The sequence below is a fragment of the Trachypithecus francoisi genome, unplaced genomic scaffold (assembly GCF_009764315.1).
Source record: "Trachypithecus francoisi isolate TF-2019V2 unplaced genomic scaffold, Tfra_2.0 Contig01440, whole genome shotgun sequence".
Classification (NCBI taxonomy): domain Eukaryota; kingdom Metazoa; phylum Chordata; class Mammalia; order Primates; family Cercopithecidae; genus Trachypithecus; species Trachypithecus francoisi.
Window position 1 is genome coordinate 6,733,622 of NW_022681431.1, and position 13,887 is coordinate 6,747,508.

Below are 13,887 nucleotides of genomic sequence, written 5' to 3' on the forward strand. Positions count from 1 at the left end.
TATTGGTCAATTTCTTATTTTTTCTTTTCTTTTCTTTTCTTTTCTTTTTTTTTTTTTTTTGAGATAGAGTCTCTCTCTGTCACCCAGGCTGGAATGCAGTGGCGTGATCTCAGCTCACTGCAATCTCTGCCTCCCGGGTTCAAGCGATCCGGTTTCACCCTCCCGAGTAGCTGGGATTACAGGTGCCCACCACCACGCCTGGCTAATTTCTGTATTTTTTGTTTTTTTTAGTAGAGATGGGGTTTTACTATGTTGGTCAGACTGGTCTCGAACTCCTGACCTCGTGATCCACCCACCTCGGCCTCCTAAAGTGCTGGGATTACAGGCGTGAGCCACCATGCCTAGTCTATTGGTCAGTTTCTTAGGACACATGTGATTCTGAAAAGTTGTAGTAAGTTTTTTTCCTTACATCTTATTACATCGAATCCAAAGTCTTGTTTTCCAGAATAGAAATATTTACATAGTTTCCTTCTGATTACAAAAGTATGATGGTTTATGAGACTTAGAAATTGTTTAAAAATAGAGAGAAAAAGTATGACAGTGTGGTGATATTTTTAAGCCAACCAAATAGAGATGTAGGAAGTAGAATGAAACCTCAGTGGGATTTCCAACCCCAGGAGAACCTCTAGGAGGCCACTGTGCACGCTCGATTTATGGTTTCTCTTTCAAGGAGCCATGCAGTCAACTCATATAAATCAAGGATCCTTTGTTATGAACCTAATGACCTCTTCATCCCGCTAGTTTATCTGGTCTGTCCGTTTAGATTTTATTAAACTGGGTTATCTGGAAAAAGCACACCTAAAACTCGGTGACCTTCCAGAATGTAGACAGATGTTCTCTCTTGCACCTGCCCTGATTTTCATGGCTCTAGTAGGTTGCCTGGAAATTACATTATCCTTTTGTGAAGAGTAAAGTACATAATTATGTTTATTTAATGCTACTTTTTAGGGAAATGGCAGAAATTGCATGGTGATCTAGTTTTTATTTCTTCCTTTTTCTTCCTTGAACATGGCTCTATTTTGGTTTGGTTTGGGGTGAGTTACTCTGTGACATCTCAAAAATGGTGTTTTCTTTTGAAATAGGTACTTTGCAGAGAGCCTTTTAATTTCTTCCTGTGACCTTTTTTTTCCTTTCTTTTTTCAGCCACACAGTTGGTGGTTTGTTAGGCTCTGGGGTAATAATGTGTTTGCTTGGTTGGGAGCAGGACAAACCTCTGTGAACTTTTTTTTGTTTCCCTGAGATTGACCTGTATAAAGTTAGGGTTTGTTTTCTTTTTTTTGACAAAGTATCTTTAGAAATTATAGGATAGAAGTTACACAAACTCTTAAGAAAGCGTGCCTCAGGTTTTCTTCTTCTGTTTTCTCTCTGAAATGAAAAGTGATACTGTATTTCCTCCTGGCTTTTTTTTTTTTTAACCTGTCCTAGCCAGCGTCCACACATTTTAACACGCCGCCTGAATGCGGGCTCTTTCTCTCTGCAGGTTCAGTGAACAGCATTTTGGACAGGACATTTGGTGCCAGGTCTCAGGAGCCAGTTTGCAGAATTATTGTGCCAGTCAGCCAGGATTGTGAGCTGTTCGGGAAGTTTTTTGGACACGCCCAAGTGCCAGCACAGGTGGAGGGACACCTGAAGGCCAGTTTCAGGAACTTTTGCCACAGGTATAAAAAACTCCAGAACTGCAAAGATGCTGAAACAGATACTGTCGGAGATGTACATAGATCCTGATCTACTGGCAGAGCTCAGCGAAGAACAGAAACAGATCCTGTTCTTCAAGATGAGAGAGGAACAGATCCGACGATGGAAAGAAAGAGAAGCAGCTATGGAAAGAAAGGAGTCCCTGCCAGTGAAACCCAGACCAAAGAAAGGTAAACTTAGCCACGTTTCTTCCGTGAATGTGTTGGTAGAATAACTCCTGGCTTGTTTTGACAATTTCAAACTAGTCACAAGCAAAGCAGGTGCAAGTTCCAGTTTGGTAGATGAATCCTAAATGTTTTTGAGAATCCAGTAGTGTAGTATATCTGCTTGAAGTCTACGCACACACACAACATTACCATGGAGTTGCATAACTGTGAGGAAATCTCTTACTCGAAATGAGACTAACCTGAAGCTGTAGTAAAAAGTCACCTATGGGGTTTGATTTGAGGGGTATTAAGAAAGGTTTCTATCTCCTTTATTGTTACTGGTTCCTCATATTCTACTACCACAACACAAAGTTCTTATATCAATATATTTATAGCAATTGTGTTTACATTTCTTAGACCTCAGAGATTTTTCTTTGAGGTATCTTTTTAGGGAACACCCTCTCTTAAAATATAAGGAACTGCTGTATGGAAAAGAATCATAATACTATCATTTTTGGGTGTGAATGAGTTTTTCAGATGTAAACTTTTCCTCATTACCAAAGGACTCTCTGGTAGTTTGAGAGGGTTCTTTTGAGACCATGAGGGAGGAAATCTTTGTACATTAAGACTTAAAACAGATAAGGTGCAGTGGCTCATCCCTGCCATTGCAGTACTTAGGGTGGCCGAGGTGGCAGGATCACTTGAGCCCGGGAGTTCTGACCAACCTGGGCAATATAGTGAGACCTTGTCTCTAGGAAAAATAAAAAATTAGCTGGGCATGGTGGTACATGCCTATAGTCCCAACTACTTGGGGGGCTGAGGTTGGATAATTGCTTGAGCTCAGGAGGTCGAGGCCATACTGAACTGAAGTCACACCTCTGGGCTCCACCCTACAGAGTGAGACTGTGTCTCAAAAAAAAAAAAAATACTTAAAGCATATACACATATAGACACAGAAAAACACACATCGTCCACCCCCACTCACTCCATTCTCACTAACCTCCACATCCCACCCTCTGTTCACATGCCAAATCTGTCATGGGTGAATACCGAAGTTGTGAAAACACAGCCTACTTTTCAAGGTCACTTGCAGAGGCATCCAAGACCAATCTCTTTTCATGTTTCATTAAACTAGGAAAATAAAACTTTTTAAATTCACATATGGTTTCAAAGATTGAGAAAATGAATCTCATTTGCATGCCTGGTATATGCCCAGGTTCAAAAAGGAAGTCAGTGTAATGTCCTTTACTTTTTACTGTCTTTTATTAAAACTTTTTTCCAATGATGCCTTTATCGTGACAAGAAAATAAACATAAAGGTATCATTTCCTCTTGTTATGATCAATACAACTATTTATGAAACATCTCCTGTTTCAGACACTATGTGAAGGACGTTTATGTACATAGTACCTAACCGTCACAAAACTTCTGCAAAGTCAACATTGACAGTCCTGTTTGATAGATGATGAAACTTCGAGAAGTTTGTTTTTGTTTGTTTGTTTGTTTGTTTGAGATGGAGTCTCACTCTGTCGCTCTCGCTAGAGTGCAGTGGTACAGTCTTGGCTCAATGCAACCTCCGTCTCCTAGGTTCAAGCAGTTCTCCTGCCTCAGCCTCCCGAGTAGCTGGGATTCCAGGCATGTGCTACCACACCCAGCTAATTTTTGTATTTTTGGTAGAGATGGGGTTTCACCATGTTGGCCAGACAGGTCTTTAACTCCAGACCTCAAACGATTCACCCACCTGGGCCTCCCAAAGTGCTGGGATTACAGGCCTAAGCCACTGTGCCTGGCCGTGAAACTTAGGCAAGTTGAGTAATATATGCAAGGTTACACCACCAATAGATGCCCAGTTCTGTTGGAGTTTATATTACTCTTCACTCTCCAAAATATAACTTTTTCTCCAACAAATAACATGGCCAAACTGAAACATAACTCTTTTTGTCTTTCTGAACTGGTTTATGCACTTTCTTGGATTCTCTAGTCAGAGTATTTCAGATATAATTGGGTGTCTTCTGGGCACCATGATCATTGTGAACATAACATATATTAGTGTGATGGGGTGACCTTGGGGACTGGCAGCCAAAGGGTTCTTGCCACTAGAGTCAATGACTCAGACTCTGTTAGACTTTGGGTTTCTCGTGTTTGCTGAATTGGTCTCCTTGTGATGACTTAAAATAATCATTTCAGTTTCTTTGTTTAAATTTCTCAATTGTAGAGTTTTGAATCTACCTCTCAGAAACCCTATATTAATTTTGTTTGTCAAATGATCATGAGAAAAGTATGTTAATATATGCGGTAAAAGTTCTATCAATATCTCATGTCAAAAGTATATTACCCCCTTAAATTGAAAACTTGGAAAAATATATTTTGCATTAAATTAGTTCCTCTTCTGACTACAGAAAATGAGGAAGTTTCTCTCATTTCCCCTAAAATCACATCACTTCTCTTTCATCTTGTGCTGTCTTTGAACATAAAGCCGTAGACCGTCCAAAGCAATGCTGTCATGGCTGGTGCTGCCAGAGGTGCTTATCTGTGCTGCAGACCTGCTAAGCCTGTGACCCTTGTGGGTTGAGAGGTCATTGGGCATCTGTTCCCTGAAGGCTTGTGTTCCCTGCCTCCCCTTCTTCTGCCTTTCTGGCTAGTACTGGGCTAAGTGCTGCTTTTCCTTAGCAGTTCTTAGCCACACGGTGATTTTGAAGGTTGTTCATTTCATTAAAAGCATCATATGCCACCCCTGTCATTCCTTGACACCCTCTAGCTTATCACTTAGAAGTTCTTTCATTGCCATCTGGTCATTTTTCACTATAAATACACAGACCTCTGTGCTTAGTGTTTAGGGATCCTCACTAAAATGGTCGTGTATTGTGCATCACAGGAACTTGTCTATATTCTTTTTTTTTTTTTTTTTAAAAGACAGAGTCTCGCTCTGTCACCCAGGCTGCAGTGCAGTGCTGCGAGATTTCACCTCACTGCAACCTCTGCCTCCTGGATTCTAAGCGATTCTCCTGCCTCAGCCTCCTGAGTGACTTGCTGGGATTATAAGCACCTGCTACCATGCCCAGCTAATTTTTGTATTTTTAGTAGAGACAGGGTTTCACCATGTTGGCCAACCTGATCTCGAACTCCTGACCTCAAGTGATCTGCCCACCTTTGCCTCCCAAAATGCTGGGATTACAGGCATGAGCCACTACGCCCAGCTTGTCTACTTTTTAGTAATCTGAAGACTGAAGTAGAAGGGGCTGAAAAACTCTCAGCAAGTGAATTTAACTTAGTTCTATATGAGAAGATCACTTCTGATTTCTGTAGTGGGAGAATGTGATACTTAGGGAGAGAACTATGGACCTCCTCTGCTTGCTGGGGTAGCTAGAGGTCTACAGCCGCACTATCCAGTGCAGTAACTACCAGCCACATGTGGCTCTTGAGCACAGGAAATGAGGCTAGTCTGGATCAAGGTGTGCTATACGTGTAAACTACCAGATTTCAAAGATTTGGTAGAAGGAAAAGAAAATGCCACATTAATAATTGTATATTCCTTATATATGGAATAGATAATATTTTGTATATCTTGGGTAAAGTAAAATATTTAAATTAATTTCATCTATTCCTTTTGATTTTTTTTTTTTTTTGAGACAAGAGTCTCTTGCTGTCGCCCAGGTTGGAGTACAGAGGCACAATCTCAGCTCACTGCAACCTCTGCCTCCTGAATTCTAGCAATTCTCCTTTCTCAGCCTCCTGAGTACCTGGAATTACAGGTGTGCACCACCATGCCCAGCTAATTTTTGTATTATGAGTAGAGATGGGGTTTCACCATGTTGGCTAGGCTGGTCTCAAACTCCTGACCTCAGGTGATCCATCTGCCTCGGCCTCCCGAAGTGCTGGGATTACACGTGTGAGCCACTGCATCCGGCCTCCTTTTGATTTTCTAATGTGGCTACTAGAAAAGTGATAGTTATGGATATGGTACACGTTTCTACAGTGCTGTAATGGTAGCATCAGCCAGCATTCAATACGCTTAACTGAGTATCAGACCCTGAGCATTGAGCTTAAGGATATGATCTCATGAAATAATCACAGCCCAGCCTGAAGTGTGTGTTGCTATTCACATTTCACAGATGAGGAAAGTCAAGCTCAGGGACATTCATTAACTTGGCCAGGGCAAACAGTAAGTGACAGAACTGGAATAGATTCTCCCAAAGCCTGCACTGTTAACAAATCAGCTACACGTAGAGCTTAACTGGAGCTTACTGACAGTGACTTTTGTCTGAAGGTGACTTCACTGGAGCTTAGTGACGGTGACTTGATCTGAAGGTGCCTTGCACACATCTAAAACATGCTCGCATCGGGAATCTGCCACAGACCCTTCTTTTTGGGTGATTTGATTGCGTAGCACAAAGAGAAGATGCCTTCGCTTAGCAGCGTGTTTCCCAGCACTTGCTTCATGGGGTCTGTGTCAAGTTGATGGAAACCTAATGCAATGGGCTGGGATCTGGTTGCCATGCATGGTGCTGAAGCGGCTCCTCTGTGTGCCCTTGAAACAGACTTGGATTCGTACAACTTTGTTTGCTGCGTTCTCATTGTTCCCAAGGGGCAGATCCTTTATGCAAAGTCTTCCTTCCATTTTTGTGAAATAATGTTAAAGCCACTGGTTCGTGCCATTGACAGTGTCTGCCTCCTTGCCTTTCCCTCTTGAGCTCACTGCTTGCAGTAGGGCTGGCAGTGCAGGGGCGTCAGCTGCCGGATTCCGTCCTTATCTTGATCAGTTCCTCCGCCGCCTCTGATCTAGATGATATCTCTTGGTGTCTTTCTCTTGGAGTTGCTGCTCAGTCATGAGCCTCTTGCTCTCTCCCTGTGTTTTTCCTTTTTCTTCTCTGCCTGCTCCTTGAATATCTGTATTCCCCAGGGGTGCCTCACACTGCACTGGTGGTTTGTGATTTTGAGATGAGGCTGGGGGCTCATAGACTCCTTTGAAAATTTACTGAAAGCTTAGAGCTAGGAAAATGCAGAGACACCATTCTGTATATAATCTCACGATGTTCACAGATTCCCCGAAGCTCATTGATAGACTCTCAGGGGTTCACAGATCCTAGGGTAAGATGAAAGTTCTTATTATCTCCCTAGGGCAACTCTTCTAACCTTTAAAGGTGAAACATCACCTTTATGCCAGTGACTCTCAAACCTAGATTGCCAAGCTGGACCTCTCACCAAGAGTGTCGGTTGCCTGGTGAGCACCTCCGTTCAGAAGACCTGTAAGCCGCACAGGCTTGATGCAAAACCCAGTTCAGCAGCATCACTCCAGCTCTCTCCAGCATCTGCTGATCCTGCCTTTTACTCTGTATGATGATGAGTGGTACTGCTCTGTTCCCAATCACCAAAACCAGAACTCCAGGAGCCACGCTGGCTCCTCCCTGACCCTCACCCACCCGCCGAGTCACTGATGCCTTGAATTTTGCTTTATCTGTCCCATTCCACAGAGATTTCCCACTACCGAGATACTGGTCTGTCAGGATGTGCCAAGCATAAGTTTTGTATTCATATGATTTCATTGAATCCTCACAAGAATCTGGTCGGGTAAATTTTGCCCCCTTTATTGTTACAAATAAGGAAACATACTTAGAGACGTAATTTGCATGAGTCGGTGGCGGAGTTAGGATTTGAACTCAGGTCCACTTCAACTCCAAGTCTGTCCGAACTATTGGCCCTGCGCCTCACTTCTCTGCTCTCCCAACTCTGGGCTTTATAATTTAACTTGGATTGACTTCCTAGCTACGTGGTGAACATCTTTTTTGGGTAACACTGTCAGGACCCTTTCACCTTCCCTGAGCCGCAGGTTTCACTGATCTCCTCTCTGTTTTCTAGTTCTTCCATCTGCTTTTCCAGTGGAGGTTCTCTGATTTCTATACCACCCCCGGCTTCCTTGGGCTGTAGTGCCGTGCAAGTTCCCCAACTTTCTTTCTGTCCTCGTCTCTGAGCATAAACATTGATTAAAATGTTTAAACATTGAGTTTGATATTAATAGCTTCAGGATGGTTACCTATGCGAACAAATGTAGGAAATAATGGGGAAAGCAACAGTTTGAATTGTTTCAGGACGTTCTGATAGGAATCGGCCTCAGCCTTCATTAAAATGAATACAGGGCTAGACCTAGCGTTTTCATCACCCCGCTGCTCTGTGGCGCCAGGAAAGTACATGATGACGACTTCCCATCCCCGCTTGCCCAGTGGGTCCTGTGTGTGGTTACCACCCCAGCGTCCCTTTTCAGTTGCTCCATTTTCACCCTCCAAAGCATTTCATTTTGGGCTGTATTAGGTAAGCTGGCCTAAACAGGTCTTGCCATCACTCATGCAGAACGGTTTTGAATTCTGGTCTCAGTGTTTCCTGGCTCTGAGATCTTGGGCAAGTTATTTAACTTCCTAGAGCCTCAACTTCCTCATTGTAAAATAGGTGAGTAATCACCTCAGCTGATATTAGTGACAGATAGGGCTTGGGCATTAACCAGTTGGAAGGGATGTGGCTCCTGCCAGTCAGGCATTTGTCTTCTGGTTTCTGGGTCAGCTGAGGGGAACTGGGGTGTTCCAAAGGAGAGGCCAGAGGGAAGGAAGATCCACTTGGGACAATGTGGCCGTGGTTTCTGGGAGTCTGCCAGCATGGTAGCAACCTTGGTATGGGTGGGCACCTTGTTTCCATCAGCCCTGATGAGACGCCGCTGTAGTTGATATGGAACATTGCTCCCACTGTCCCCTCTACCTCATCGGAGGACCTGGTGTTGATTCTCTTTTTTTTCTTTTTTTTAGTTGAGATGGAGTCTCGCTCTGTCCCCCGGGCTGGAGTGCAGTGGCCGGATCTCAGCTCACTGCAAGCTCCGCCTCCCGGGTTCACGCCATTCTCCTGCCTCAGCCTCCGAAGCAGCTGGGACTACAGGCGCCCGCCACCCTGCCCGGCTAGTTTTTTGCATTTTTTTTTTTAGTAGAGATGGGGTTTCACTGTGTCAGCCAGGATGGTCTCGATCTCCTGACCTCGTGATCCGCCCGTCTCGGCCTCCCAAAGTGCTGGGATTACAGGCTTGAGCCACCGTGCCCGACCGACGGTGTTGATTCACTTTTGTAGCTGTTGGCTCAGTCCTTGCTCTTCTCTTTGTGGGGATAAAGTACATGATTCTCCTTCGCTTTCTCTCTGTTTTCTCTCCCCCCATCGTGTGTGTGTGTGTGTGTGTGTGTGTGTGTGTAGTGTGTGTGACAATGTGTGTGCGTGCCTCTCCCCCTCTCGCACATACATCTTTTACTATGATTGCCCTTCAGGTTGTATCCAGTGGGGGTGGAGACCAAGGGCTGACCCCGCAAAGGTGAGTCTTAGCCCTTGATCTCCACCTTAGCTGAGTCTGAGGCTGGCATTCACCACCCCTGAGGAGCTAATCCACACTGATGCCCACGTCTCCCCCTCAGGCGCCCCTGTCGTACCCATCACCTGGGAATTAATCCAACACAACAGTGTAGTGAGTGGCATCACACTGCAACCTAGGACTGGACCAAGCCCGGCCATCTCCTTGCCGGGGACATGTGTCACCCCACTTTTATCTGATGTTTTTCAACACTGCCTAGTTATAGGAGGCCCCAGGGGGAAATGTCTCTCAGATCTTAGAGATTTATCTGCAGAATGAAGTTGGATATATCTCTACTTGGCAGTCCCTTTGTGGTGTGGTTCCGAGCAGGACTGACCCGCCTTTCTAGAAAAGTTGGTTTTAGAAAAACTCTTCAAGAAACCCCCAAGATAGCAAACATGAAGAGTCCTGCAGTGTATAAACATGATTCAAGGACTGGGAAGAAAAACTCTCTAATTAAACGGAAGTGCTATAAAAAGCTCCCTCCTTCACTCACCTCTGATTAAAGAGTGCGTGTAATTTTAAGGTGAAGCAGACAGAAAATCCAGAATGCCTGGGCAGTATTCAAGTAGGAAAAGACACGCGTGTGTCCCATGAGGCTCCCTGAAATGTCCCTTAAGGAAGCACACTTAAGGAGGTACACTGCGTGCAGAAATGTGCTTCTGGGTATCCATTTTCAACTTCTCTTACCAGACTGGAGCTTCCCTCACCTCCTTGTCAACACTTTCTTCTTCGCCGGCACCTCCTTCTGTCCAGCATTCCCTGGGCATCATCCTTGACATCCTTTCTCTCACCTCTTCCCACACCCCAAGTATATACTCCCTGCCTGTGTTTCCCCCACTTAAAGAAATCGTTCAGTCATCTGTGCTCTTCAAGTGCTCTTTCTGTCCCTCAGGTCTATGGAGCAGTGCCAGGAATGTAGCAGACACTCTGTAAATACTTGCTGAGCCAATAACGGAATCCTCCTTTTCCTCTTCACAATGAACTCCAGAGCACACGCTGACTGCCGGCACCAGTTCTCACCATCCCTTCCATCCCGCCTTTGTAGCCTGTCCCCACTGGTGTCACTAGAATGAGTCTCTCTGAAGTCCGAGGCTGCCTGAGACTTTTCTCAGTGTACATCATCCTCCCCTTCATCTCAGCAGAGCTTGACACTGCCCTGTCCCTTTCCTGTCTCAGCGACATGGCAGGACGTTCTCCCTGGTTTCCTCCACTGTTTGGTTATTTGGGGCATCAGAAGCCTCCATGTTTTCATTTGTTTATTGTCAGTCAGGACTGTCTTTTCCTTCCTCTTTCTTCCGCCCTCTGAATAAAGCACCTGCTTTTCCAAGGTTCTCTTCTTGGCTTCATTCTCTCTGTGAGCTCATCTGTATCATCGGCTTCGATGATGCCATCTATAGAGTCATTCCCATGTCTACATGGCTAATCTCGGTCTCACTTCTGGACTCCAGTTCTGGATTCCAGATGCCGATTGAATGTCCTCATATGGATTTCTAGTAAAAGTAAAAATGACATAGTCTATGCTTCAAAAACAGCTCATTTTTTTTTTAAAACTCCTTAAGCAAATTAATTTTCTTGTCACTACTTCTGCCTGTCCCCTGCTGTGTTCCCAGTTAGTGAGTTTCAGGACTCTGGCATCACCTTTGAGACCTTCCTTAAATCCAGTGGCCTGAACATTCCTATATTCTTGAACACTGTCCTTTCCTATGCCTGCCCTGTTTAGGACCTGACTGCCTCACTCCTGGTCTTCTCACCCCTAGTCTCTCCCCATTCTCTCTCCAAATGCTGACTGAACACCTACCACATGCCACCCTGGTCTGTCCTATATATACTGACATGCGGAGCAGAGCTTCCTCAATCACTTTCTGATCCTGGCACCATCTGCTCAGAAATATTCATGCATTCTTTATTGGCCACTCAGATAAAGAATGTGGAAATGATACATTCTGAGCATTTGTTACCCAGCAGGCATGTGAGGTAGGGCTTTCTTACCTCTGTTTATTATAGAAGGACTCAGGCTTGAAGACATAAATTGATGTATGCATGGTCTCATAACTTGTCAAGGGTAAAACTGGGATTTTGCTATAGCTTTCTGGCTCAACTGCAGTACAGGGCCTAAATTTCAGTCTCTTAGCCAGGTGTGTGGGACCCTGTGCCATGTGGCCCTCTGCTCCCCTGTGTGATGGTCAGCCCATGCCACACACGTGCAGGTGACCTCTGGTGCCCCTCTCAGCCCTGGTGGAGACCCTCATTTCCTATTGCCCATGGCTGCCTGCTGATTCCCTTCTCTGTTCTTTCGTCACGCTGTTCTTTGCATCCAGTGTCAAACACACCCTCGCTTTCTGTCTAAATTCCATATCCATCCTCCCATACTCAGTACAAAGAACTTGTCTTATTTCTCCTCTGTCTTTCCAGAGCAATCTCTCCATCCCCTGAATCCTCACTGGACTTAGTAGAAAATCCCCTGTGGTTATAATGTATGCTGCCCTGGCCCTCCAGGGACTTAGTTCCTTTTTTTTAAGCATTCCCACAGCATCCTTTAGCACTGCACCCTACCACCTTTTGAAGTTCTAATAATTTTATAATTAGTTAAGTATCCATGTCTGCTTCCCATAACTAGAATGTTAGTTTTCTGAGGACAGGGACTGGGCTGTCTTGTCCTAAGTGTTCACCTGCGTGACACCTGTTTGGCTCTGTGTTCCCACCCAAATCTCATCTTTAACTGTACTCCCCTAATTCCCACATGTTGTGGGAGGAACCTGGTGGGAGACAATTGAATCATGGGGGCAGTTTCCTCCATACTGTTCTCATGGTAGTGAGTAAGTCTCATGAGATCTGATGGTTTTATCAGGGGTTTCCGCTTTTGCATCTTCCTCACTCTCTCTTTGCCTGCTGCCATCCATGTAAGACGTGACTTGCTCCTCCTGGCCTTCTGCCATGATTGTGAAGCTTCCCTAGTCATGAAACTTTAAGTCCAATTAAACCTCTTTCTTTTGTAAATTGCCCAGTCTTGGATATGTCTTTATCAGCAATGTGAAAATGGACGAATACACTGTGTCTACCTCAGTGCCTGACATGTATTAGATCTGTGATGAAAATTCATCAAATGAATCACCTAATGTCTTGCTCCTTCTCTTGGAGACTCTAGGTTACTTGCAGGGGAATGGGCACATCTATTTCATCCCTTTCCTTCCTGTATCACCTGCAGCATCTAGCTCTACATCTTGCTAATAGCAAAAACTCATTTTCTGCCTTGTAGAATGAACTACATTGAAGGCCTTGAGAGTCATCTCCTCATCTGGTGTGAAGCCAAGGGTATCCCAGCTAACACTCATTATACTAGAACAAGTTCCCCCTCCTCCTACAGCTTCAGGGAGTTCCATGGAACCACTTGAAGCTCCTCCAGTATCCCTGCTCTCTGAGCTCATTGAAGAGCTCTTAGAGGTGAGGAGTCAGCACAGAGACCATTGTCAGTGCCACACTGTCAAGAGCCCATTTTTCAACATCTCGCTAACTCTGACATTTCACATCTCATTCTCTTTTTTCTTGCCAAGAGCCACTATTTCTTTATGGTCACCGTGTTCCCTCTGTTCCCTCCTTTAAAGCTTTCTTGACTCTGCTCCTCTCCTTTGCTCTCTTCTTGGTGTTTGGCTTTGAAGCCCCAACTGTTCACATGCAGTTCTAGGATATCTCTCCCCACCTGCAGCAATGCCCCGTTTCCCTAAGAGTTCCTGCCCTGCCTGTAGCCTGTGGCTTCTCTGGAGGCTGTTCTGGGCTGTCCTAGCTGAGCTGCTGGAATCCCTCTGCTCATCCTTTTTCTTCCTCTGCCATCCTTTCTGGGCATCTTCCTCTTGCTGTCAAAAAAAAAATACCACAGAGAACCACTTAGCTGAAGGCTGAGAGGCTGACACCATAAAAATATTATTAGTTGGCCTGAGAGAGTGTAATAAAGGGAGTTTTATGAGGTATGACAGCTTTCTAAAGTTAATGAACCATCTGGCATTACGTCAAACAGACAACGAGCTTGCCAGGAGCTGGCACTGGTGCCCAGCCCCATTCGGGCATGGAGGGATTGACCTTCCCCTCCTTACCTGGCGGCCACATCCGCTGTTTCTCCACAGCGAACTCAGTAAATGGGAATTCTTGGGTAGTGCAGAGTCTGAGTCTGTTCCCTCTGCCCAGTATCTCTGTTTAGAACATACTGCAGGAGTATCCATTGTACCAAGAAGGGTAGAAAGGGTCAAAAGAAAGCACGAGCCTGGCTTCGAGCAGCCTGCTTTGGTAATGTATCCTGAGGCCACAGTACAAAAGTCAACAATACATTGGACAGAAGACACCTTAATTGGAAACTTCCTTTGACTTAGTGTGAGAGGACAAGACACAATCCCAGTGTGGATGTTTCGCTTATCAAACAGGGCCCAGCGCACGCACCAGCCAGGTGCCGTCTTCCATGCAGTCAGCACCACTGCTAGTTTGGGGTCTTGACTAGTGGTCCACGTTTGGCCCACAGTTGCCCTGGGTAGGCCTGACAGACTCAGGGATGATCTCTGTTGGCCTCTCCTAGGTATGCTCCACCTGCCTCCGGTTTAAGGGAGCATGACCCATGTGGCCGCATTTTAAGAGCACTAGGATGTAATCTAACCTGTGAGGCCAGTTGTAAACAAGGGTTATT

At 45.1% G+C, this 13,887-nt stretch overlaps 1 protein-coding gene across 4 annotated transcripts in view; it reads left to right on the forward strand.

Annotated features, from left to right (window-relative positions):
- SH2D4A (SH2 domain containing 4A) overlaps positions 1-13,887 on the forward strand; it is an 89,426-nt gene that overhangs the window by 4,541 nt on the left and 70,998 nt on the right. For all 4 annotated transcript variants that reach the window (XM_033226974.1, XM_033226991.1, XM_033226983.1 and 1 more), the window contains exon 2: positions 1,481-1,865. In XM_033226974.1, the coding sequence (XP_033082865.1) occupies positions 1,685-1,865 (181 nt within the window). In that variant the 5' untranslated portion in view covers positions 1,481-1,684. The remainder of the gene's footprint in view (positions 1-1,480; positions 1,866-13,887) is intronic.